Here is a 27,590-nt window from a genome sequence, read left to right on the forward strand (position 1 = left end):
AATTCACGGTTATGCTTTCTCAATTAGTTTCACAAATTATGATGCTATTATGGAACTTGCTTCGCTACAAAACGTTTTTCATGACAGTTTGATATCTTGCGCGTGACGTCACATCAAGATGTCCAAGTTTATCTAGAGCGATTCAAGAATACAGATTAATGATTGACGTTATAACTGATTTAAATACCTACACAAAATAAATAAAATTACATAAGTTATAAAATAATATATTTTATTCTGAAATTATATCAATACTGTATATTCTAACAAGATGATCGCTTCCACAGCTCGCTAACATCATTTTATTTCCTTCGGTAGCCTTGAATGTCAATCTTTTCACTGCTAAATGGTGTGCCGCGCTGAAAAAATATATAAAAATGTAATAAAACAACAGTAAGAAAGAACAAAAAGATTTGGGCTCGTCCGGGATTTGAACCCGGGACCTCTCGCACCCTAAGCGAAAATCATACCCCTAGACCAACGAGCCGCTTGTAATACCTGGCGAAATTACGAGCCTAGTTTTACAGTAAGTTCTTTACAAAAAATTTAACAAGACGAGATTGTTACTGTTACTGGAGTAACTCAGATTGGACGACAAAAGTATTTGAGAATTAAAAGAAACATTACTATAGGTTAGTGACCATGACAGTTTAAAAACTTATAACAATACTATTATTTGACCATGAAGAATGGACAAAATTATGACTACCCTTTGGTACTAAATGGACATTAAAAGCAACGTCGACAGGGCCATATAAAAACATACACTGGCCTAACTCACCTATTATCAAGTTCTTGTAGAAGAAACCAGCCTTCAACGGTAAAGTGGTATATTCTGATAACACCAGTTTCGAAGCCAACAGCCAGTATGAGGCCTGGGCCATCGTGAGGGGCGAAATCCAAAGCTGTTACTGCCATGTTCTTTACTTCTAGGGCTTCGCCCAGAAGACCATGCGCTCCTAGGGAAGTGTTCGTCGGACCCATTTCTGACCAAATGCACACCTGAAAACGAGTAATTAATAAGATGAGCTTTGTAGTAATCTTTATAAAAAGAAAAATACTTTGCCCCACACTAGGATTTTCTTCTGTGTTGTAGGTGCGTTTATCGACATACATACTTATAAATCTTATTTACACACTTATCACAACAACAAAAGAGAATTGTTCCGTGCGGGAATTAAGCCCGGCCGCGGTGCGTTGTTCACGTAGAAGCAGAAATGTTATTGTGATGATTGTATTTAAAAGATGGAATTTAATTCTAGTTTAATATGCTACATACCTTTCCGTCTCTAGATCCAGTAGCGAAAGCCTTACTATCCTGCGTCCACGCACAACACCAAATGATCCTCGTATGCACACCATTGTTTCTATCCGTGTTCGCGATTATTTCAAACGAATCTGTGTCTTGTTGCCTTTGGTATAAGGTCCAACGTCGGTCGCGGGAGACGGAGACTAGGTACTGACTGTTTGGCGAGAATGCTAGCTGTGTGGCAGTCAGTTGATGGGAAACTAGTTTTTGTTTCTGTTCCCAGGTTGTGGTGTCCCTGTGGAAATATAAGACTTTTTGTGATATTTTCACTTTTAAATATAGAAGACAGATTTATCATGAAGTACAAAAAATAATATCACAAAACTTGGAATTCAAATTAGTATAACTGATGGTTACTATAATAACTAATGGAACAGAATCCTGTAGACCATCAAACAAAGTAAAACCAAACGACAACATCTTTTTAGTTGTTGTTTGTTTTTACTTTGTTTTTAATTCGGGACAGAATGATACCATATTGCAGTCAATTTTAGGTTCCAACTTCATTACCTTAAATTTAATTGTAAAAAAGCCCATATAACCATACCATAGTAATACAGCAGCATGTTCAGCAGTAGTAGCCTTGCAGGCCGAGGCGAGTAGAGTGCCGTCCGGACTGGCTGCGAGAGAGTACACCTCGTACCCGTGCCCGTACAGCTTCTGCAGCTCCGGCCACAGCGTGTGCTGCATTAGAGTCTCCTCTGTAGGGGGCTCTGGAACGAGAAACAGAGTATATTGAAAATAAGTTGTGGTTTCTAACGGATTTTACATTTGTATGGCTAACATAAACGATCAAAACGAATTAAGGTATTGTTCATTGGAATATAAGACTAACGTGAAATATTCGACGTGTTTCAAGTCACATCGGGACTCATATTTTTGAGTAGCGTGCGCGGCACGGACGTCGATCTCGAATAGTTGACGTCAGTAAGTCGTATATTTCAATAGATTGGACAAGCAGATTGTATAGGTAGGGTATGACTATTCACAGATAGAGCCCAATAGGGCTGATGCCCGATCCGGAGGTGCGGACAACGTAAAAGGTTACCGGGGCTCCGGCTCAAAGCAGGAGAAGGAACGGGGTGGTTTTTAGTCAGTAAGAGTCTGACACTCCCTCCCGCCTCACCCAAGGCGGGATAAGTCATTGGATGATTTCCCCCCTCAAAAAAAAAGGGTATGACTATTGTTGTAAACTCACCTGACATGTCAACTGGGACGAAGTACCCGTCGTTATCATCGTCAGCGTCGCCCTGTTCGTCCTCTCCTATGAACACCGCCTTGTTTGACAACCCTAGCGAGGGCACCGCTGCGCCTTCCGGACCTGAACGATTAATTTATTATTTCATATTTAATTTATTCTCTTGGTTTTCTTCAGCTAGCTTGAAAAGTAATACACTAAAATTGTCTGTCTTTCTGTTGGTAAATTTTGTCTGCAGTTTTGAAAGATGTAAAAAGAAAGTTTTTTTTTTACCTCCAGTATCTCCTTCGATGACTTCGCCAGTAATATTCCGGTAGTTCTGCACGAAGTTGTGTGGTGCCTTGAACACTCTGATGACCTTCTCCTCAGCAGCGGACGCGAAGATCGTGCTGCTGACCAGCGCGAGCGACGAGAGGTCGTACCCGTGTACTTGAGGACGAGCTATCTCGTGCCATTCTGTGCCTGAGGGAGATATGTTAGAGAGTGAGAGTGAAGTGAGTGCGGGTAGTGCCGGACTACCGGCAATAGTGCATGTCTAGTATGTAGTTCGTTATAACTTGTTATAACCTGGTGATTCTCAATGGCACTTTTGAAATTTCGTACACTGATTTTATAGTCAGGGTATCCTTTTTGCCTAAGATTACTAGACCCGTATTCCCTATAAAAAATGTATTGGTATGTTGTATAAATAACTTTACCAAGTTCAGTCCTCCAGGGCGCATGCACTCTGGTAGTCTGGTCAGCCGACACGCTCATGAGGTATCGTCCCTGGCGCTCCCACTTCACATCTTCCACTGCGCTGAAGTGGCCTCCACACACCACTGACGGTTGCCATTGACCAGTCTCCTGGAAAAAGAGGTGGAACAAATGAATTCTTGCATCACTCACATTTATGTAACTGTAAGGTAGGAAAGTTGAAAGATTCAAACCGCGACCCGCACCAATGTTAATTTACATAAAACTATTACAAATTGGCCTTACCTTACAACACCTCCAAATATGAAAGGAACCATTGTATCCATGTGCTAAGAACGAGTTACCACCAGGGCCAAACTTGCTGCCGTAGAATCCCAACCCATTTCCCCCCACTTCCCCTACCCTTACTCGTTCTACCCACACCCCATCCCCTTCCCCTTTACTGGGAGATGACTCTGGCTCCCAAATGATGACTGTTTTGTCTAGTGAGGAAGACAGCAGTCTGTAGATTGGCTTTTTGTTTAATTCTGAAAAAGATAATTGATCATGTAGCATAGGTTATTTGATTACTTTAGTATTTTGTTTTACAACCATTTGTCACCTACCTCCAAGAGCAGGCGGTTGCCACTGCACCCCATACACCCACCCCTCATGTCCAGCCAGAACTGCTTCCAACTTTACAGACCAGTCCTCTTCGTATGCTGGGAACAGTTTTTCTTCCACTTTGATACCCTTAGTGACCTGCTGTTTCACATGCTTCTCAATCCGCCAGAGACGGATGTATGTGTCTTGGGAGGCAGATGCTAGCATAATCGTTGAGTTGTCTGTGAAATTAGAAGAATATAACCTTAGTAATTTATGCATGGATTCCAGGAACTAACTTACTTATTTTAACTATTTAATCTACTTAATCTTGTATGATTAGTTTGTATAATTTTATTTCAGTAAGTAACCAAAAACCTACAGTAGCCTGTTTGATAACAGTTCAACTTTCAACTCACCTACATCTTGAACATCAAGCCCCCTCACCCAGTCTTCATGACCAGCCAGTGTGTGAACCCTGTGGTACTCATCTCCAACAAACACATGGATCTTGTGGTCATCCAGAGCACAGAATAGTATGGGCTTGTGTGAGGTGGGTAGGATGTGTGCATGGAGTGTCAGGCAGAGACCGGAGTTCAAGTTTATAGTTTGCTTGTGTACTGTGACACCTGAAACAAAAATTTGGTATAGATTATGATTTGATGTTTGATTATGTGTTACTGTCTGTCGCGCAGTCTACTTCCATGTAACTAGTAAATCTTTCCTAATGTATTTATGTGAGTAAAGCATAATTTTTAGGTGATTTAGGAGAATTATATAAATATTAAATACAGCAATATTGAACACGAGACATAATCCACTCTTATCAGAATATTTAGGAATAATATTTACCATCCTTCCGTTCCCAAACTCGGACAGTAGAATCAATGGATCCTGTATAAACAAGAAGCTCATCTCCATTATAAATCCCATGTATACAAGTGACACCATCCGTATGTCCAGCAAGGCTGTTAGTGACTTTCCATACTCCGTCCACCAAGGACCATATAGCAGCAGTCTTGTCTGCAGACCCAGAAATCAGCTCAGTACAGCTTCCATCTGGTTTACGCAGCCATTTAACAGTGTTTACTTGTGATTTATGGTGACTCAATACTTTTAGAGGGTCTGTGCCCCTGAGATTCTGGAATTAAATGAGAAATATGTTTGAAAACAAATAGGTTACAAATCTAATATCCTTATTTACGTAAATTTCTTATTAGTGAATTAATATATTGGAAATTTAAGGCTTAAATATAATTATAGCCAGTAATAGAATGTAACAACAATATCTCAGGATAACAAATGCAATAAAAACATTGCATCTTACCGTGTCGTAAATAACAACAGAGTTTGTGGCACCAAAACAAATGACTCCCTGTCCATTCCAGTCGATTATTTCCGGAGTGCGGTTGCAGGCGACAGATGTATACACTTGCTCCACATTAATTTTCATTTTGCCGGTCATATTATTGAATAAAAACAATACAAAAGCGATCAAACCTCAAAAACATCAATTTTGAGGTTATTATAAACATATGGTTGACATTGACATTTCACCATATGACTGACTGAGCATGTAATAATGCGTTCGAGATAATCTTCAAACTAATTTTAATTCAATGATTTGATATTGGTAAATAAATTTATATGAAATTATTATTAGAAACTAATACAGTATTACAGAATAATTAACTTCAATTATAGACGTGAGGAATTGATAACCTGTAAACTAATTTAATTATTTGTTTCGAACATGGAATACAAACTATCGAACGTTTCCTTTTCTTTGGCGCCAAAAGGTTCATTTACTTGATGGACGACATAAAAATGAATCAAGGGGTTATTATTTATTTATTTGTCATTTCGTTGTGCCCCAGTTTGAATATCATGAGTTATTGTTAGAACCTGAAATTTGTATTTATAATTTTGATTGTATTTAGTGATAAAGTGTATAAACAACATCAGCAATCATGCCTGAAGTAATGATTTGTGGTATACCAGTGACTTTTCCATTTGAACCGTATGAAGTTCAAAAGGTATACATGGAACGTGTGATAGAAAGTCTGCAGAACAATACTAACGCATTACTGGAGTCTCCAACTGGTACCGGAAAGACCCTCAGTTTGCTATGTTCTTCATTAGCCTGGTTACTTGTTAAAAAGGCCCAATTACAAATGAATGCACAAGTTGGCAATTTTTCCGAGCATAGTAACTTTAGTGGATCTCTGAAAGATTCTTTGAAATCTGGAGCAGGGAAAGCAAAAGATAATACGTCATGGGGTATGCCAAAGATAATATACTCATCAAGAACACATTCGCAATTGACACAAGCTATGCAAGAATTGAAACGGTCAAGTTACAAGCATGTAAAAGCCACAGTTTTGGGTTCCAGAGATCAAATGTGTATTCATCCGGAAGTATCCAAGGAGACAAACAACATGAACAAAGTTCACATGTGCCAGCTGAGAGTAAAATCAAGAACATGCCACTTTTATAATAATGTTGAATCTAAGAAAGATGACAGGGCTGTGAAAGGTGATGAAATATTAGACATAGAAGACTTAGTTACTGTGGGAAAGAAGCTCAAGTGTTGTCCTTACTATTTATCAAAAGAACTGAAACAAGATGCTGATATTATATTTATGCCTTACAATTATATTCTAGATCCAAAATCAAGGAGAGCTAATGGTGTAGAACTTTTAAATAATATTATTATTTTAGATGAAGCTCACAATGTTGAAAAAATGTGTGAAGAATCAGCATCTCTGCAAATTAGAACAACAGATGTTGCTCTGTGTATTGATGAGATTACACATGTGATGAGATCTTTTGGTGAGGCAGCAGCTAATGAGGATCAGATGGATATGACTGTGGACAGCCAGCCTAAAGATTTCACCTGTGATGATTTATGTGTTTTAAAAGAAATGATGCTGGCATTAGAGAAGGCTATTGATGAGATCACTGTTGGAAGTGAAGGAACTACTTACCCTGGTGGTTTTATTTTTGAATTGTTATCAAAAGCTGAGATCAGGGATCACAATCAAATGGCTGTCATCACAATGATTGAGAATCTCATACAGTACTTGTCTACAGCCAGTTCTTCACCTTTTCAGCGCAAAGGAGTTGGTTTGCAGAAGATAGTAGATTTATTAAATGTGGTGTTCAGTGGGACAACACATGCTTATAAGGAGAGAGTTAAAATGTGTTACAAAGTTCATGTACAGATTGAAGATAAAAAGAATAATAAGAAGACTGACAGTTGGGGAGCATTAAAAACAACAAGCACGAAGTCTGCTGAAAGAGTGTTGAGTTACTGGTGTTTTAGTCCAGGTTTTGGAATGAAACAATTAATTGAACAGAATGTGAGGAGTATCATTCTAACAAGTGGCACACTAGCTCCATTAAAACCTTTAACATCCGAACTGGGTATTCCCATAGGGGTACAGTTGGAAAACCCTCACATAGTAAAATCAAATCAAATATGTGTTAAAATAATGAGCCAGGGTCCTGATGGGGTACAGCTTAATTCTAATTACCAGAACAGAGACAATCCTAAATATATTTCATCTTTAGGCAGAACAATTCTTAGCTTTTGCAGAGTTGTTCCAGATGGCTTGCTGGTATTTTTTCCATCATATCCTATAATGACCAAATGTCAAGAAATGTGGCAGAATGAGGGGATCTGGTCCAGCATAAATAATATCAAACCTATATTTGTTGAGCCTCAGCGCAAAGACACCTTCAACACTATAATTAATGACTATTATAGTAAAATAAGTGATCCCAGCACTAGAGGAGCATGCTTTATGGCTGTCTGTAGAGGAAAAGTATCAGAAGGTTTAGATTTTGCTGACATGAATGGTAGAGCAGTCATCATCACAGGCTTACCATTTCCACCACTTAAAGATCCGAGAATTATCCTGAAAAAGAAATACTTAGAGGAATTAAGGACTAAAGATAAACAGTTTTTATCAGGTGATGAATGGTACTCCTTGGAAGCAACAAGAGCTGTAAATCAAGCTATTGGAAGAGTCATAAGGCATCAAAATGATTATGGAGCTATATTACTTTGTGACAGTAGGTTTAATAGTCCAAAACTGAAAAGCCAGTTATCTGCTTGGCTGAGAGACCATATCAATGTCTCAAATAAGTTTGGAGAGACTGTTAGTGAAATATGCAGGTTTTTCAAAAATGCTGAAACAACTTTGCCAGCCCCCAGATTGAAACCTCTGCTTCCAAATGAATCTAGAATGCAGGACAAAGCTGATTCTGGCCCAATTCATGCCAGTGGTGTTTCATTTCCTGTCACTAATTCTAGAATTGTATCAAAATCTTCAATTAAAAAATCTGTTAGCCAATATCCTAATTCAAATGAAGTTTATGCAGATTTTTCTATGGATTTTTATAAAAATGCTAAAGCTTCTGCCTATGTTAATGAATTTAAACCTAATACTACAAAGGACCTTTTTAGTGCTATAGATCAAGCAGAATCTCAACAGTCATCATCCTCACAATCTTTAGTTACTATCCACAAAAGAACTGCAGAAGTTAATGTGGCTAATCAAATAGTAAAAAAGAAAAAGTTGAAGATAAAACCTTTTGGATTTGAAGAGAATTTGAATGGGGAACCCTCGCATACTGAAGTGGTTGAGAAAGTACCTCCCACATCATTGATAGATTTTGTCAAAGAAATCAAAGTGCTTCTACAAGCAGAACAATATAAAGAGTTCCAATTATCTATTTCAGCATACAAGAAAAATGGTGATTATGAAGTTTTTCTAAAGGTGCTCTCTAATTTATTTGAAAACAATAAAATGTTTTATCTATTCAAAGGCATGAAGAGATTTTTAAAAGATGAACATAAGGTTACTTTCCAAGAATATTGTGATAATGTAAAATTAAGCTAATTATTTTATGTACAACTAAATATAGTAATTTTTTGACTAGAATAAATTGTTTGAAAAAAATTTAATAAATGGTTATTAAATTTAATTTCACAATAAAACTAATATTATAACTCTATTGTTTATTATCTACATAAAACATACAACTAGAAAACATTTTTGGGTGCTTCATTGATCTTATTTGCTATCTCCACTGAGTTTATTCTCAAAATAGTTTGAGGTGATCTATAAAAGTTTATTCTCATGAATTGCTTCCTCCTCTTCTTTTTGAAATGAGTTCTTGTGTGAGAGAGTCCCTTGGATATGACTGTGGCTGTCACGTCAACTAGTCCAGGTTGCACTAAAGGCCTTCCAATGAGGGAAAAGTCTTTTGTTCCAGCTACTAAGACTTTATCCAATCTGATTTTGTCCCCAATACTAGGAGGCCAATAACCTTCGACAACAAGTAGGTCTCCATCGGTTACACGCCACTGTTTACCCAACAAATGAACGATTGCAAAGTTTCTTGAAGCATTCTTTTCAATGAGGTTATTGCATTCCGCTATCACATCCTTCGTAGTTTCTGGGACTGTTTTAGACTCAACTGGAGATAGGCTTGTAACAAATCTTGATAGTACACCTGCTGTAAAGAAACAATGTTTTTATATAACTAATGAAGAACAAAGCTACCGAAACAACGTTAATGAAGATCCATTTACTAATTTTTTTACCTTGTCCTCCATTGAATACATTGGCTAGTCGTTGCAAACCGGCTCTTATTAGAGCCATTTTCGTAATTTAGTTGTAATCTTTAAATTTTTAAGTTATATTTATTTATGTGGGCCCTCAAAATATTTCCCACATAACCTAAAATCGTTTAGCCCACAGATAATAAAAATAATGGGAGAATCTGACATGACGTTCACATTTGCGTTCAGAAATTAAGAAAGTCAAGCATTTATGTGAGCTAGTTTTGTGTCTAGTGTTAAATATCTTTTAGTTTTAATGAAATTAATTACAAAAGAATTAATAAAGTTAAATTGAAATTGTATTCTTGAAAAATGAACGTGAAAGATAGCATACGTCAAATTTAACTTTATTATTTTTTAACTTTCTAAAAAATAAACTGGGTTAGATATTATATCCAACGACCTACATTTTCACGGACAATGATATTATTCTTGTTAATAATAATTTTATTATGATGTACAGGTACATCTATTCATTTCAAGTTGGTGGTAATAATTCTTCCACTAATGGAAAGATGGCGCTAATGATGTATTTAAATAATAATAAAAATATTTAATGATTGTTTAAAAAATATTTAATAAAATACAAAAATAACTTTATTGTGAGAACATAACTGTATATCGTTGGTTGAGTGGTTGCATGATAATTGATAAGGGGTTTTGAGGTGGTGTAAAATGTGATAAATAAAAGAGGTTTAGGGTATAAGGCACATTTTTAATTAATAAATATTCTTTCTTATTAATTTCTTGGTCGAGTGGTTGCAACCGTTGCAACGTTTGTGGAGTCACGTTTTCGAAGGATTCCGGATTCTGCACCAGGATATTTTCAATTATTTTCCCTGGTCGTGGGTTGGTTTACTAACGTATAATTTCACATTCGCAACACACTCAAACCTGAAACAATTATTACGTGCGGTAATCGAACCCACGATACAGCTATCGGTTGTCCAGCTACTATTTTAAGTTACAGTTATTAATAATGCTTGTCCTCTTCTAATCGAGAGTTATAGTAAAAATGGTGAAAAATGAATGTTAAAAATAGACATTATAAGTACTAGCAAGCAATCTGTGGTCGGCACGTGTACGTGCGAGGAGCGGGAAAGTGTATTGGAGCTGTCAGGGCAAAGTTCGCGGTAATGCCCTCAATGACATCCGCGGCTTAGGTTCATCCCTCAGCGAAACACTTTATTTATTATTCCAGTTCCAGGCTCTCCGCGGCCGTCCTCTGATGGATTACACTAAAGTCTCAGTATTCACGTCGGCGTCGCTCTACATTCAAATATCCAGCTCTATTCGCATTCGTATGCCAGTTACTTGATACATCAGCTCTACTTTCGGAACGCTCCGCCCTACCTCGGGAGGCTTCGGCAGCGTCTGGGGCGCGTCGCCATGGCAACGGGCGGGCACGCGGCGCTCTCGGCACAGCGGCCGCAGCCGAAAATAAACACGAGAGCGACGCCTCGCGGACTTGTTGTGGAGCAAGGGGACACGCCACTAGGGCGCTACGGGGGTGTGCGTCCGCTGACGTATGTAATTATCGTTTCAGGTTTCACCGGAGACGTATTGGATTATTCCGATGGGCTTTTATATATACGTCTCTATTGTTACGTAGGTTTTATTTATACTTTTAGAAAGAATATCAGAAACTGATTTCGAACAGATTATTAGATAAGTTAAAAGCTCTTAAAGCTTGCTTGCGGAAAAAGGTATTTAAGTCCGGACGGAGAATTGTTTGCTTTACATCGACAGAATCAGTTAGGAACGAGTTCTAACGCGGGATTTTCCAAGAAGCGTGCAAAGTTGCCGGGGAAGGCTCGCCCGCTCCCGCACGGCAGCGCTCTCGGCCTGGGGCGGGGGTGTGCGAGGCTCGGGCGGCGTGGCTCGGCCGGTGCGCGCGCACGGTTCCCGCGTCAGTCGCTGGGCGGCGCGCGGCCGGCTCGCGGTCGATAGCTGCACGCTGGCACGGGCACGGCCATGTTGCGCGACGCGTGCACGCGCGAGCGGCCTCGACGCGCTGCCGTGTGAGTGAAGTGTTGTGGTGTGGACACCGGCCCCTTCTCCCCGCGCCGCCACGCGCGGCGCTGCCGCCTCGAGCTTTCGGTCAGTATCAGAGACCAGTGATAGTGAGCTTCTTCTCCGACCTGATGTCCGCCGCCGGCCCGGCAGGCTCCAGCATCACCTGCGGCAGGTGCGCCAGGCATGCGCTGCTGACACTTCATTGACAACAGATCGTCTGTGCGATGCGATTCGATTCGTGAATATTTACGGGTGAATGCGCGTGACGTTTAGGTTCGGTGTACACACGTCCTCAATTTGAGCTGGGTTCCGTCGCCACAGAGCTCGAGCATACATAACTCAGTCGCAGATAGAAATGTTAGGTTAGGACGGGGGGTAGTGATTACGCGCGAAGGAATCCAATATCGTGAAGTGGTACAATATAAAGGTGTAGGGCAAGGTGTGTGCTCCAGAATATAAAGCAAACAGTTTCTAATTAATTTTGAGGTATCATCTTGAACTGAAGGCGATATTGGCAAAGTTTGGCGGCAGCTAGGAGCGTCAGAGAGCGTACTGAGGCAAATATCTTCATTTACATTCATAGATATTATGGTTATCAACGTATACGGTAAGAACGTAGCTTCGTAGCATTTTGTAGCAACTCGTAGCAAGTCGTAGCGCGTCGTAGCACTGTAGACGACTATGTAACTAGTCAGTAATAAAAGCTCACGTTAACAGAAACGGTATTTGTAGGATTATTCGAGAAGAATATGAAATGTGTTCGTACAGTCACGTGTCCATGGGTAGTGAGTTTGTTCTGGGCTACGGAAGCTTAGTTTGTAATCGGGTAAGAACACGTGTCTTATCTGAGATAACATAAATATGGGTAAGCTAAAGAGGCCTACGTTGGATATGTCTTGAAATTTATTGCCATGAGACCGATACAGTTTGTCCATAATCACGTTTATAAGGAATGAGCACAGCATAGTTGAGAAGTAAAATGTTTTATACTGAGCAGACTACTATAGAGACTTGTTTACGTTTCAAAATGTTTCAGATTTCATTAAATGTTAATAAAACAAGTAGCGAATAAAATGAGTATGACTCGGTTCACGGATGAAGAGAACAAAATTATGAATTCATTATTCATTTTAGTCATGGCGATCTATGGGGCCTTCGATAATGGAGGGAGGGGGGAAGGTTTTGTTCAATATTTGATATATTTCAACCTCTGACATGCTAATGGTGACGAAACATGGATGTCTGTGTATGTATGTAGGTAGGTATGTGAAAGTAGATGGTCGCATCTACAGTGTGTTAGTCTAAAGGTTTTTTTTTACAGAGAAGGTTCTTTACTTGAGAGTTCATAGAGAAGTATCTTCTTCTGATGAATAATTATCTAGTAATGAGAAATTGATTGACATCCCATACCTAGAGTGGTTACAAAAACAATCACATTTCGATGTTTTAAACGTCAACGCAGTTTGGAACATAATTCGGTCATTCTGTTGTTTCTAAATACCGTACCGTGGCCATTTATATCTTGACCTAAACATATTAAAATATGAAAAAATCAAAGTAACAAATTCAATCATCATAGCGGCATATAACAGTTTTTGGTGGTTTCGGATATAATGTGTCAAAATAAAAGAGATCACGGGAATTAGAAATAAGAACTAGAAAAATAGGAGATTGACCGAATTATAACTAATGTTTAAAATCAAGAATATGGCACAATTATATTTGTTGATTAGTAATTAAATGAAGTTAAGTGCAGTCAATCAAGTTAAATACGATGGTTACTTATTACTAACAGGTCACAGGGTACTTTTAACGAAGTGTAGTCAATGAAATAGTTAGTCTGGCTGTATTAAAGCAATCATTAATTCCTTAAAAACATTGCCACACACTAGGATTTTCTCCTGTGTCGTGTGTACGTTTAGAAACACACAATCTCACATACAAATGACACCCAGACCCGAAATAACTATTTGTGGTTAGCACAAAGACTTGCTCCGTGTGGGAAACCCGCTACACGTTGCACGGCTGCCGGTTGCCCAGCCACTGCACCCATCGTATAGTGAACCTCCATTAATTCCTTCAGGGAACATTTATTTTAAACACATAAGAATATTAACTCAATAAATATTCACAAAGAGTGAAATATGCTGTAAATATTAAAACAGAAAATTTGGTTTTACGAGCAAAATACTTTTAACATAAAATTCAGTTTTATGAATCAGTTTCAACAGAATGTATCATGGATAAAGTATTTTGTTTAAAATGTGGCGTTGCTTCACGTATCGACGAGAACCGTGTACGTACTTATATACGCTAGTATTTTGGTATATGGTAATATGTGATATACTGGCATTACTATGCAACTCTATATACAGTATCTGTATACTGTATATAGAGTTAAAAAGAGTATTCTTTTCAAAAAGTTAGGGAATTCAATGTCTATTTTATGTAATCAACTGCTTAAAGGCTGATGTTGCATGAACTATATGAAAACTAAAACAATTAATTTTATAAGAATAAAAAAAGAATTCTAGCATTTTTTTTATTTTACAGCCTGTATATTGTATGTTACCTCACAAGCCTTTATAATTATATTTTCTAGATAAGCTTTATTTTGCAAGTGAAAACATGAAATCTGCAGATACTGTAATATAATAGATATTTGTATATCTAATATTAAAAGTTAATTAATCGTTAAATGACTCTAAATACGGCGCTGTTTAATATTTTGAACCCAATCAACATTTAGAGCAAAATAAATCAAGCATCATCTACATAAATAGCTGTAATATAAAAATAAATAATTTTATGTTCGCACGTAATATCTTCGATTAAAATGACAATTTGTCAAGCGGCGGCAACTTCAGAACATCGTATACTCGTATCGGCGAGTGATCTTTACGACTTGTTCAATTTACGGAGCGGACAGATTCAATCATTATATCAGAACCGTAAACTGTTTACTGGCGGACCGAGAGGGCGCTAGTGTCGGCAATGTCCTCATTAACAAACCATGCGATGAGTTAATACATGTATCAGAATTTATCGTTAAGATTTTATGTTTCTGCTCGTTGATCGAGAGGCCACAAATGTGACTACCGAGTAAACGGTATCGGATTTGGTTGCCCGGACGGGCAGGAATATTGTATAGCTTTTTTCAAAAGTGTCTAGCAGTAGGTACACAGATATTATGCAAAACTGGCGAAAAGACTGGACCACAACACTTTTTAGCTCACTGATTTGGTCAAGACGTGTTAAAATAACCCACTTTCGTCAGTTGTTCAATAACTGTGACATAAAATGATACAATGCATGTTTCAAACCGATTTTCTTAAACAATTTAGTTAATCTAGACACCTAACGTACGACCTCGTGGTGTTTACATATACTGGACTAACGAAACAGACAATAATTTCATGTTTTCGTGAGAGATTTTACATTATACATGATATATTAAATATCTACTTTATATTAAATCTGAATGCAAACGCACAAAGCATTATATACGAGGAATTATTATATGTATCATTTTGACATTACGCTTCAAGTATTTCTTCGTAGCACGCTACGTGTTATTGCCGGCTACGACGCTACGACATGTTACGAAATATTAGCTACGAGCTACGAGCTACGGGTGCGGGCGTTATTTGAAATAAATATTATTAGTACTCACTCGGGATTTAGAGTTGTCATACGTTGGAGATTTATTTCAGTGGGTTATAAAATGTACTCTGGAGGGTAAAAGAAATATTTATCAATGTGGGACCGTTCCAAGAAATAATTCAAGTTTTAAAAGATTCTATTAAGTGACAACTATAACGTATCGAAGGATACAGAAGACAAATTACATTTTATATTAGTTTCGTAGGCTACATGATAGCTATCCAGTCCAAGTTTTTATTTATTCATCGCTTTTATATGGGGAATTGAAACTAAAACGAATTCAGTTTTTACAATACGAATTCGTATGAAATATATTTCACCGTAAAATTGTATGATGTTGCCAGCCATTGGTCGACTAGTCAAATAGAGTTTTATATTCTTTGTTTTATGAGTACATTTATTGTATGTTTTATGTGGTAAAATATGTCCCGTCCATCATTCATGTGACTTTTCGATTACTCTTTTATGAATTTTAAACTATTCACAAAATGCAAGTCCTTAACTTTGAATATAAACCATGCATTTTGACCTGACATTAAACATCACATCAACAGACCAAAGTCAACTAGAACCTAAGTGAAAAGCTTCCCAAAACACGTGTACTAGTATCGAGGCTGAGCCATGCAAATATCAAACACATTGACAGTGGATCGGACACATAAACCATATCCCCGACACCGCACTATAAACGCCGAGAGAGTTGTAAAAATCCTCACAGCTTGTGATTTACGACGCGATAATTTGAAGCCATGTATTGACGAAATAGCCTCGCCATCTCGTATAATTTGCACAATTTATTATTACGAATATTACACTAAATGAGTATTGCGTAAGCTATTTATTTCAAGTGTCAGATATTAAATGAAGCGATTTATTAAACTGTGAAGCGGGTTTTGTATTTATGTGAGGAGGCTTCCTTGATTGATCTGACGAGTATTTATCCATATTACTAACAAAATGAACGTATACTTGCTACTGTGTAATGTAAGAATTGCAATTTTTTAAAAGCAAATATTTGTTTCAAAGTCTCAGCAATCACGTTTGCACATCGTCCCGCAGTCGAACAGCTCAGCGAATCAATGTCGATTCTTTGCCAAGAGAAATGTCATCTGCTGACCAATCGGTTAAAATATACTTTTGATTATTGCCATAAAAGATTTCAACATATATGAGAAAGAAATAAATGAAAAATTCCAAGATTTGGAGGATAACATGAGTCTAACATTTTACGTTCTCTCAATCTTATATTAGCAAATACGAAGAAACTAATAGCAATCTAAATACATTTGCTTAGAGTTCAATTCGGAATTCAAACAGTTTTACGTTTATCTCTTCTACTTGGCCACGTGTATATAACTAATTAAATCACCAATAATAAGGTAAAACAAACTAAACAAAACAATCTTCCAATCTAGCCACAAATAGCCGATTAATTCGAACATCGGCAATCATCGGCACCCATCGGCTACCTTCGACTCTCTAACTATACCATTTGCGATGTAAAGCGTTCGTTTTATGTTAGCTTTTATGTTTAGTTAATTTGTTTAAAGGGATAACGTTAGTCGCGGGTATGGCCGGTTCCATAGCCATCCGTACCGAGGGATTAGCCTAAACACTGTTAATGATAATTAACTTGCGACTTCATATACTGCAGGTGAAAACAATTATAGATTTGTTTTGTCAACTTTGTTTTGTTCGTGTAATTGCTGTTTTGGTTTGGGGTACGTTGTGAGGTTAGTGTGCCCCTGTGTATTGTTTCAGTCCTTATATTGTTGGGGTTGGCTTTTGGTAATGTGTTCGTTCGTTTATTAAGAATATGATCTGCTTCGTGTGGGAAGTAAAACCTGTGGTGTGAGGAAACTTTTTAATGTTATTGTGAATTGCTTTATTTTGTTGTTGGTGATACGTTTTAGTTTTAGTTTAACAACTGGAATGCAGTACTATGACGCATAACATATCGAATATTGATTGGATATGCATCCACGAGTTTATAGTTTGAATTGGCTTCGAAACAAATAAAAAGTTCACATATGATGTTCTATAGCCACTGTTACATTCTCTCATCGTTGATATATGTATTTTACAATATGTATGTATACAATGCTAAAAGCCTTCCCAACCCACCTCATCATCAAAGGGAAAATGGCGTCATCGTAAGTACAGGATCAAAGTACCAGGGTCTCATTACATACTGAGAGTAATTTCTTACAATTGCAATAGACAACGTATCTAGAACAGGCTACTGAGCAAAGGTCTGAGTGCTTTCCGCGATAGCCACGCCCCCTACATACTCTTTGGGTAAATGGTCATATTGTATCGTTTAATGGGATATTTAACTATATGTTTATGTATGTTACGTGTAGTAAATAAATACCTTGTTTTTAGGTTTAATGGTAGATGTTTGGGGTCACTGTTCGTTTGAATGTAGAATTATTAATTGTTAACACTGCAAGTTACACTAGTAGATTTCGCAGCTACAAATGTGAGAGTAAAAATGTTAGACGCTCACGAAGTTTAACGTTACATCAATTAAGTGTTTTTTTATGGGACAAGCCCGCAACAACCTCCCAAATCGCTGCAACTCCTGTAAGCCAGGGTCTACAGTAGATACAACCAATTAAATGAATGTAAAACATAGAGAATCGCCTTTGCAATGCTTTTGAATACACGGGCAACATCATAGAACTTGAGTGCACTGCACAAAATAATGAGTCTCTTAATATATACAGCGTGGATAAAATACCGAATAAAAATGGACCACGTCCTAATCAGGCTTGGGAACTCCAGAGCCGTCTAATTGTAAAACAAGAAAACCTCTATTTCATAAGTAAAGGAAACTGTTTGTGTTTGCAAATGAATGGACAACCGGTTCTTTTGATTAGAACTACCTGCAATTGTGCCGGGAAAAACAACGAGAGAACATCTGCATTTGTGTGCGGGTCAGGTTTATACAGAATCAGCTTCCTTCGCTGGATTTTAACTACATTATTAGTGTGTTTTATTTTTATAGACATTGTCAGTGTTGGAGTAGTACATGGTGTTGTCATCAGTTGAACTTATTCAATTTAAGTTAAGAATTTATGTTAAGTAAGTAGGATTTGATCAGGGTCGAAATGTTTTTCATCTGCACAAATCTACACTTTGAGAAGTCGAGGTCACCATGTGTTTTCTTATAGCCATCTACGATAGAGGATTTTGACTTCTCCTCTACCACTTATACAACAATAAGAGAGACCTACATTTTTTACCCGACCTGTCAAAAACACAAACCATTTAATCAAGCTTATCAAAGTCGCAAACTATCGAGGGAAACGTCAAGTGATGTAGGTTACGTATCGGTAGGAACCTTACGACCGCATCACCGCACGCCAATGCCAGACGCGTTTGAAAAAAAAAAAATTAAAAAGTTTCAGCTAGCTTGCGTCACTGGGGGTGTGGGAAGTGACGTCACGGCCGGAAATAGACCGCGGGCGGGCCGCTGTGCACGCCCTGCGCTCCTATTTCAGTTTGAGTTACGTGGTCAGGGTTTGACATCAGATTGTAATACGTCATGTAGGATTGTGTAATTACGAGTTTCAAGTTAGTTTGACGTACAACCTCATTTTTTTCTAGGCTTTGCATCGAGCCGAACAAAAGCTGGATAACATTTTTGTTGTTTCGTATTTTATCGTGGGTGCATTTACTGTCAAACCTACGTTCGGAACATTTGTTTTGTGAAAATGTCATAGGTAATGTAGGTATATGGTATTTATTTTAGTCGGTTGTTGGACAGGAAATTAACGTGACTAAATTTTTTTGGTGGTTACGATTTATTTTATGTGTGACTTGTTTATTTTTTGTACAATTTTTAATTCTGATGCGGAAACTACCTTTACTGATTAAGCGTCGTTTTATTTATGATAGTGGGTGTAGAATACGTTCTGCGTTCAATTTGAACCTGATCTAAAATGAGTGATTCGTGAAATTCCACTGAGGTACACAATTATGCTTGCACAGTAACAAACAAAAAACTGTAACAGGTAACTCCGAAACAGGGATCATCTGATGACGTTCAGTGGGTAGTCATTGTGTGATGATGCTACGAGAGGCGTCCAGTATCCTGAACATCAACACTTTCAGTGCTGAAAAAGCGGCTTATAACTTAAAAGCCTGAACGTTCGTGTACATGACTCTGTTTGCTGTTATAAATAGCCGTTGCAGTTCACGGCTGTACTTTCACTGAAAGTCGACGGATTTAGTAATACAGGTTAGCCTTCAACTGGGTTCCATTCACTATTCCGTTTACTAGTTTGATAATAGGAAGAAAGAGGTATTCATTGTGATGCTGTTTTGATTTTGAGACTTATCATCATCAGTCTTGTTGTCTTTTCAGGACAATTTTTATTCTGATGTAGATGAGGTCTTAATTCGATCCTCTTCCTTACGCTTAAATCTTCGGAAGAGAGCATAGTTTAAAATACATGAGAGCACCTATGTACACGTTCTCAAACTTGACAATTGATCTGGTTATGATTATTGTATAGTTTCTAGGGTGATCAATTACTATAATTAAACTATATAAATGTGTATCTAGTGAAGATTTCATGATGAAAACTTCTCAACGAACTAAGAAGGTAACAATGTAGTATAATAGCCCAGACCTTGTGTATTTGTAGGCATCAGGTCACGGCTTCACTTTCACCGCAAGTCGCGAGTGTTGCCACTCTAAATATAGATGATGTCGTCACTAATTTTAGTGGCTCGCCCCTGATTTCTGCAGTTAAGGTTGCAGGTCAAAGGCAATCGACTTTTTGTATCGAGGCTTTAATCATTCTTTGGTCTGAGGTGGTATTGGGAAGTGGGCGTGGATGGTATACTCTTATTATATCGTACACCATATAAATAGTTTATATAATTTTTCTTTCATCTTATTATAACCGAAATGTATCGTGTAGATATAGGATTAGTAACAGTCACATATAAATTTAAATCATATGATTATGCTTTTACAACTACAGGAGTAAAAGTATGTATGGAATCAAACCCTTCAGTATAGACACTCATAATAAAAACGTAAATATGTGAATGAGCGTAGACCAAGGTCACGCTACGAATGTCGTAGCACACGTAGCGATTAGACGATTATTTCGTAGCGGGCATGTAACACGCTACGCGGCTACGACATGGCTACGACAAGGCTACGACGATTCCCTTGCGGTGAAAAAGTGAGTGTCAACTCAGTGTTTATTGATGTCTAACATGCAAACTTGTGTGTGAAACATTGAAATAAAGTGATTATGATTGCAATTAAATTGTTTCTTTACGTTCAGCGTCACGCGATACTCCACTAAATAACAAACCGTGCGAAAATGCTTACAGTTAAAACGCTATTTTATTTTATGCGTGTCATCAAACCGTTTTAATATAAGATTTACTTAAAAATTGCTGTCGCAGACATATTATACTGGATTAACTTTTGGAAAGTACAGCGATCTGTAACGACTGTCTCGACCTCAGAATAAACTGCACAGTGCATGCAAATTGGCCAAAAAACGGTTCAAAATCCAACTTTATAAGAACAAAAATAGTAAACACTCATAGCAGAAGCTTAAACAAATTAAGATATGGCTTAATTAACGTGAAAACCTGGTTTTACGATATCCCAGCATTTGATATATAGCATAGTGAGGAATATTTTATAGTTATACCATTGTTTATTGCATTAAATTGTAGCATTTAGTTTTACTAATTTGAATAATTATTATTCATCGTTTAATTTACGCGATTAATAAGGAAATGGGACTGTAGTGAGGAGAATGTAAATGAGGAGAGGAAGAGAGACGGAGATAGAGTGGGAGCCTACTTTGTATTTAAATAAAGTAATTAATATTGATTGCGTTTAGTTTTGTTTTAATTCGAATGGAGTTCAGTGTACTCGTACATTTAACAATTTATAAACAGTTTAATGAAGTGTTGATGTCTGTTAGTCGAATGAATGTCATTTGGTTTAGAGCCGATCTCATTATTGAAGGTTTCCACTTAATTAGTTAGCAGATAATTTCACATGAATTTATTCGTCGTTTGGTGATCACTTGGAGGTAATGAAATGTAATAACGAAATACGCTTTATTGCGTCTGAATTGATAGACAGAGGCTTTCTACATGAAACATTTTATATATTTAGAATATTAGGCATAATCATTTTGCTTACATTTTTAATAATCTACTATTAATCTCATTTGTTTAAATAAATAATCTCAAAGTGAGAAACAAAAGCTGGGTTTCGTGGTACAGGAGGTGCTCCCAACCCAACCTCACCATCTTGTCTGGTGGTAAGCAATAATGTAGTCGACGATGGAGCACGGTTAACTATGAACAACTTATACAAAGACTTGAAGTCAGTTAGTCAAAGTTAATGCCAAGTAAATTGAAAATAGAAAAGACTGTACCCGTTATCGTCATCCTCATCATCACCACAATCATCATGTTCGACCGCCATCTCATGAGCAAAATTTAAAACCATCTTTTAGAAGAGTGTACTCAATAGTCACACTTTAAAATATTATATCAAAGAGCTACTACTAGATAAATGTCAATAACCATTTCATGAAACATTTTCAATGAAGTATACAACACAATTAGCAGTATTAGAGCCTCAGGGCTCCGGGGACACCTTTCCATAGGATATCAATTAATTCATTGTGAATTTATAATAAACTGCCTTTGTTTATCGTCTAACTTTCATATCTGAATATTGTTGTAATTTGTTCCACAGTAATATTAGTACTAAGTGGTAAGTTGTCTGTCTCTACCCAAACCAAGTTTGGATCGTTATTGACTTTAAATGAAGCTACTGCCATCTGCTTTTTGACAATAAAGAAAGAAAATTAGGTACTGAGAAGTGGTGTTATCTCTTTTTTCATTACTTTGCTATCGGAAGTTGTCTTATCACAAACTACTTCCTCTTTCATATCATTTCATTATCACCCTCTCAATCTTCCACATTAAAATTAGGCTCTAGTTATTTGTACTCAGTTTCAGTATGCCCTGTAAATAAACAGTGACTTTCACTAAAACTTTTCAACTGGATATTCGATTTTAAAGCTAAAGAATGCAATCGAAACTTTTATATCATAAACTATTATAAAGATATTATAAGAATTTTTCAAGAGCGGTTAAAATTTTTCCACGATAGTTCTCAATGTGTTTCGTTATGGGTCGTGAATCCGAGATTGGACGTGGCTGTATCAGCAGTAATAGTGGCCATGAATTCAGAATGGCTAGCGTTGCGACGCTTTGAGGTGAATGGCAAAAGGCTTTGTGCTGAAACGCTTGAGGAGTTTCATTGCGATGTGTGATTCTTTAGCCGTTGCAAGCGTAAATCTTTTTGATCCTAAGCTCGATGTTAGTATACCTTCAAACACAAACCATATAAAAGTGTGCAAAATGTTTTAGAAGACACAAAATACTACTTTGAACATAAAAAATCCAATCAGAATCAATAACGACTGCTACATAAAATATCGCCAAAATACAATTTAAAAATTTCTTAACAGTACCTACACAGTGCGCCACCCTCAGCGAACTTAAGTAATTAATCATTTCACCAACAATATGAGGGAGCATTTCGATCGCTACTAAAATATTAATTAATATACAGCCACGTACTTGCTCTGGAAACGAATAAATCATAGTAACGGTTAATTGATAAGTAATTGGCAAGCAGTTTAACCTGCGATCTCTATCATTACGCCATCTAAATGCGTGAATTACTGATGAACTTCGCTGGTAACTAGGCGCGTTAATAAATTGATTCCAGTGTACACTGAACGGCAGTTTAATGAGTAAAAGTTTAAATTACTGAAAGTTTGGTAGGGAGATTTTTTTCAGTTAATCTGTGAAAGATTTTGCCTAAATTAACATTTTTAATTTATTCATTGTCTGACTACAGCCCTATAGTAGTCCTATAGCAGCCCTTCGTGTGATCTGCGTACTACATCGGCAACCAGTAAGTCATTCATTATGAAAAATTACATAACTATAACTGATAAAAGGTGAATGAGTTACAGTACTACACTACTGTCTACCCCTTCAAGATATAAATGCTGTGATGTGACATTAAGTAAATACTATAAAACAGTAAAATCCATTTCCTAGAACCCAAGTAGAAACCCATTGAAGTTTTAACGATACACTTAGGTACGTATGTTTGTAACAAGGCTCTAAATTGAAGGTGTTCAAAGACTTCCCGAGTTCTTTCAGGAGCGAGCAGTGGGTGGTATTTATTTGCTTCAGGAAGGCTTCCGTCGCTGAAATATTCTCATACACAATATTTGGGCACGTGCTGCCTGTGATTGTATGCGACGTGCGAGGCCCCGATGTCGCTCGACTTTTGCATTTTTCCTCTATAATGTTTGTCACATGACATTACTTGTATGTTTTCTAGTTTTGTTTTGAACATGAAAATGTGATATTAGAGGTTTGGGACATGTCAAATGGTTGTTTGTAAGACACGTGTCGTTTTCGTATGTGACTTAAAAAGTGATGTAGTAACTATTCAATGTAGTTTTTGATGTATTCGTGTATGAGGTGATGATTCTGATTTGAAGTACGTGAGATATTAAAAGAAATGCTAAGCAGGTTTGTAGTCACCCCCAGCCCATAACAAACTCTGCCCTTCATCTTCACAAAACAGCGGCCATTTTTCTAAACTCCAAACCTGATAAGAGCCGAACGAGTGGCCGCGTGGCCCAGCATCACCGTTCTGCCTTTTACACGACACTTTCCCTTCAATCCGTCGCCCGGGATAGGTCCGCGGCGAAGAATCCACTCGACAACCGACCAATTTAAAATGACCTTCGCAACACCGCGCTCCCCCTCTACACTGTTACATTGTATCAACGTAGCGGGGGCGGGGGGAGGCCCATTGATTCTGGATTCGTCGAAGAGGTTGTCTGATAAGGCGGCCCTCGAGCGATGCTCGCCTTGAAGTTGTAACGTACTGTCGTTGATAATGGATCTGAAAGGTTGCGGTACAATCGAGTTAGGCGGGGTGCACACTGTTATAGGCTGCCTACATTCATATCTGGGCCTCGATATAAAATGGCGGCGATGTACTAAGTACGCTTTTATAGAGGATCGTTTGACGTCACGACTATCTTAAGGGATTTATGAAAGTTAAAAGCATCGCTTAAAAGTAAGACAACAATGTTCAAAGCAACGTCTTAATTGCATCTACATTCGATTTTACACTGTAACAGCTAGGAAATAAAATAGCTATTCATTTGTAGCAGAAGTCGCATCGAGTGTTTTACTATAGTCGTAATCGTTAAAGAGGAGTGATATAAAATACGTTGCTCGTTCTGATTTGAGATGCTTTGAGGAAGTTATAGGAGGAGGAGCTATCTGGTGCCATAACGCGCAGACAGTTCAAGTTATGGTCAACGTAGTTACAGATTCTAGAAATTCGAGCTAAATATTATATCGAAATAGTAACCAGTAACCAGTTGAGTCGATTTAGGAAGTTTGAGTATCATTTAAACATAAACTAGAGGGTTATTTAGTAACTCGTATTTAGTTCATTTTGGACATGAATTTCATTTCTGAAATTCGGCATTACATGTTGTTTTGTATTTTGATCCCTGTTAAAACTCTTCATTGTCTATGATACACAATGCATTCACTTGTTAAAACTACAGTACAGACATGCATTGGAAGTGAATTACAAACGTTATATTTATTGTGCCAAAATATTTTAGTTACTATTTCAATGATTAGGTATCTACTCCATCAAGAACACTCCTACAAAATCATCATCTTTAATTGATTAGTATTAAAAAATTATATTTGTTCCTAATCTCTTGAAACTTTTACAATGAGACAAGTCACCAATCCACACTAGCGCTGTCGGCGAGGCATCCATTAAACTTGCAACACAGCACACTACCGTTCTCTGGATAATTAATACAATTCCTGCACTAGATCGCAGATCGCTTTGATTGTCGACAATCGAAATCTATTCGGTTGAAGCCTTTGTTCATTTAAAATATCCAAGTGTGTGTATATATGTGTCTTACTATCTTATAATATACTGTAATATCTTCTATAGTTTGTAAGAGTGCAGATGATTTTAACCTGTATGATGGTTATATCATGTCTCAATTTCGTTACTACACTTTTCACTAATGCTCTCTGAATTGGAAAACAAGCGAAATAGATAATATAGGTATTTGGAAGTACTTTATAAGAACTGGGTAATTTGAGAGTAAAAGAAAAACAAACCATAAGAAATAGTTTCTTGGACATGGTCCGAGGTTGAAGGCCAATCACCAAAGCGATACATCAATAAAGCTATCAACCAATATAGTTTATTTATATTTACACACACAGACAGTCGGTTGTCTCACTCGTCTCTGCCCCGTTCATATTTCATTCACAATCACATTCCTGTTCATTCAATTCGTAATAATTCCCCCCGACAGTTATCGCTCAGCGATTTGACTGCGATTCTAAATCGTGCAATGAATCGTTCAAGATCGCGATTGATCGCAACGATTTGTCGGGCGCCCTGAGACGGCTTTACATAAAATTCGCTCGCCCTCACTTGGGGAGCGCACAATTTTGTACGAAAAATTGATTCAATTTGCGTATATGCAAAACGATTTTAGTTTCCTTCTCTACGTGATATTGTCTTGCATCTATTTTGTTTTGTCATTTACTTTGTCGTGAAGGTGTTTTGCCTTTTTTTCACTTGAGTTCCTGTTCTGTTTATTTGACAGCATACTTACTTCTAATATTCTGGAATTTGCAATAGGATTCATAACATTTCGTCGTGATAATAAACGATTGGGGAGAATTTTGCTCCCTACATCTCTGTCAAATCGAAATCTCATCATGGCTGTATGGCTACATCAGGTTAGCTTCAACAGTGTTAGTACTTCGTAATCGAAAATCTAAATAAAACTTCGCTCTAAATAATGAAAAATATTGACTGAATAGGCGTTCTATGATTGGACATTTTTACTATCTCCATTTAAGTATTATTTTGAAAAATGTAATAAAATCATGCTTGAAGGTTCTAGAACATTTCACATGACCGATTACAGACTTAGAAAAGTGAATTATAAAATAAGACTCGAATCAAAGCAAAGCCATAGCGGCAACCGTCGCATTAATATGTAAAAGATAAAAAAAGAAATATTATCTTTGCTAAGAAGTTGAGGAGTTACAGAATGAGGCTTGGACGGGAAGAATAAATATTACTTAAAGTTTTATTCATGTTAATGTGGCAATTGAATTATTTATGGAGTGTTTAGTAGATGACGAGTGACGTCCGCGGTTTGCGTTTACGTTTGCGTTTGCGTTTAAGTTTTCTTTTGCGTTCAATTACAAGCTCACGAAGTAAGGAGAATAGTGATAAAGAGAGAGAGAAAAGATCCTAACGTACCCTTAATATAGGTACTTTGATACCCATTATAGAACAGAATAGTTGCATACATATTAAAACCTATGTAACAGTAGCATAGCATCCATACCGCGGTAAACGAATTTACCTACATATACATAATATTATAGACATTATCTACAATAAGATATATTTTCTAACACGGTAAACGAATCTAAAATCTAATAGCTACTCAATAGTATGGCTTGCCACGTGGCATTACGATTTTATAAAAAATATTATATATAAATGGTGGCCTTAGAGTTATAATCGATACACGAGCACCAATCATTACAACGAAATTGAAAGCCAAACAACTAATTATAAGTGATATCTATGAAGGCAATCGCATTTTATATTTGTTCAATGTAAACACAACATGTTGTGTATATGCCCGTATTCAATATTTTATCTGTGGACAAACAAAATGGCGTGTAAAGCGCGCTAAAATTGTTCACGTTAAATAAAATATTAATTAGGATAATTAAATAGTAATCAATTTATAAAATCATTATGCGTGCATCAATTTATTAAAACTTTCAACGTTAATTATTGTAATATTCCGTATAATTAAATTATTGATAAAATTTTATTAACCCACTTATAGTTGGACAAGGTTAAATTGTGAATTTTCTAAAATTAATGATAATAGTAATGAATTGTTCCTGGTGTTTGGGAATAGGCTCGCTGCTTGATAACAACGTAACTGGCTGAAAGTGAGAGTATCGTTTGTGTGCCTGTGTCTTTCAGGGAATTGCAGATGTTAGGTTAAATTAATTATGATGAATAGATATAAACTTGGAAACTTATAACCCAGTTTCTGAGAAGAAAGGGTGGCAGAGTTATTAATAAGGATATTTTAAAAGAGTTTAAACATTAGGTCTTAGCTCAAAGGATTTAAAATGACTTTTCTTATAAATAAAACTAAATTCATCAACTAAAAATGACGCAGAAGATTTAATATCATCCGTAACATTCCCATACATTTCCAAGCTATATTCATCAAAGCTGCCTTCATCACGTTTTGCAGAAAAACCAAAAAGGGCAGACAAAGCAAGAGACTGTCAAAAGC

At 37.1% G+C, this 27,590-nt stretch overlaps 4 protein-coding genes and 1 non-coding gene across 13 annotated transcripts in view; 2 read left to right on the plus strand and 3 right to left on the minus strand.

Moving 5' to 3' along the window:
- Nucleotides 1–215: 215 nt before the first annotated feature.
- Nucleotides 216–5,346, minus strand: LOC118266667 (elongator complex protein 2). The gene is made up of 12 exons (XM_035580139.2): nucleotides 5,113–5,346; nucleotides 4,638–4,926; nucleotides 4,205–4,414; nucleotides 3,809–4,027; nucleotides 3,489–3,730; nucleotides 3,206–3,353; nucleotides 2,781–2,969; nucleotides 2,508–2,630; nucleotides 1,857–2,022; nucleotides 1,280–1,544; nucleotides 782–1,002; nucleotides 216–359 (listed from the first exon to the last, which is right to left on the minus strand). Exons 1-12 carry the CDS (start codon nucleotides 5,248–5,250, stop codon nucleotides 233–235), a joined length of 2,337 nt encoding a protein of 778 aa, XP_035436032.2. The 5' UTR covers nucleotides 5,251–5,346; the 3' UTR covers nucleotides 216–232.
- On the minus strand, nucleotides 416–487 carry Trnap-agg (transfer RNA proline (anticodon AGG)). The gene has a single exon. It is a non-coding gene; the product is annotated as a tRNA-Pro (tRNA).
- Nucleotides 5,347–5,563: 217 nt separating the features above from the next.
- On the plus strand, nucleotides 5,564–8,796 carry LOC118267015 (regulator of telomere elongation helicase 1 homolog). Its single transcript, XM_035580733.2, has one exon. The coding sequence runs from the start codon at nucleotides 5,756–5,758 to the stop codon at nucleotides 8,690–8,692; it is 2,937 nt and encodes a 978-aa protein (XP_035436626.2). The 5' UTR covers nucleotides 5,564–5,755; the 3' UTR covers nucleotides 8,693–8,796.
- On the minus strand, nucleotides 8,797–9,578 carry LOC118267014 (39S ribosomal protein L21, mitochondrial). 2 transcript variants are annotated; one of them, XM_035580732.2, is made up of 2 exons: nucleotides 9,400–9,578; nucleotides 8,797–9,308 (listed from the first exon to the last, which is right to left on the minus strand). In XM_035580732.2, exons 1-2 carry the CDS (start codon nucleotides 9,455–9,457, stop codon nucleotides 8,836–8,838), a joined length of 531 nt encoding a protein of 176 aa, XP_035436625.2. In that variant the 5' UTR covers nucleotides 9,458–9,578; the 3' UTR covers nucleotides 8,797–8,835. The 2 variants fall into 2 exon arrangements, with proteins under 2 accessions (XP_035436625.2, XP_035436624.2); XM_035580731.2 differs by having other exon boundaries at nucleotides 8,797–9,311; nucleotides 9,400–9,575.
- Nucleotides 9,579–11,324: 1,746 nt separating this feature from the next.
- Nucleotides 11,325–27,590, plus strand: part of LOC118266652 (disintegrin and metalloproteinase domain-containing protein 11) — a 432,988-nt gene continuing 416,722 nt past the window's right edge. For 6 of the 8 annotated variants that reach the window (XM_050703305.1, XM_050703302.1, XM_050703304.1 and 3 more), the window contains exon 1: nucleotides 11,325–11,517. The gene's annotated coding sequence lies outside the window, so the exon portion shown is untranslated. The remainder of the gene's footprint in view (nucleotides 11,518–27,590) is intronic. The other 2 variants (XM_050703309.1, XM_050703311.1) reach the window with 1 other exon arrangement.

This window comes from Spodoptera frugiperda, chromosome 23 (genome assembly GCF_023101765.2).
Source record: "Spodoptera frugiperda isolate SF20-4 chromosome 23, AGI-APGP_CSIRO_Sfru_2.0, whole genome shotgun sequence".
Lineage (NCBI taxonomy): Eukaryota > Metazoa > Arthropoda > Insecta > Lepidoptera > Noctuidae > Spodoptera > Spodoptera frugiperda.

Bases quoted from the DNA above. Each gene is read 5' to 3' on its own strand.
- LOC118266667 (XM_035580139.2), bottom strand. From the start codon at position 5,250: ATGACCGGCAAAATGAAAATTAATGTGGAGCAAGTGTATACATCTGTC. The intron at 4,028-4,204 runs GTGAGTTGAAAG...CTAATTTCACAG, and splicing joins GCTTGATGTTCAAGATGTAG to ACAACTCAACGATTATGCTA. The intron at 1,545-1,856 runs GTATGGTTATAT...ATATTTCCACAG, and splicing joins CATGCTGCTGTATTACTATG to GGACACCACAACCTGGGAAC.
- LOC118267015 (XM_035580733.2), top strand. From the start codon at position 5,756: ATGCCTGAAGTAATGATTTGTGGTATACCAGTGACTTTTCCATTTGAA.
- LOC118267014 (XM_035580731.2), bottom strand. From the start codon at position 9,457: ATGGCTCTAATAAGAGCCGGTTTGCAACGACTAGCCAATGTATTCAAT. The intron at 9,312-9,399 runs GTAAAAAAATTA...GTTTCTTTACAG, and splicing joins TGTATTCAATGGAGGACAAG to CAGGTGTACTATCAAGATTT.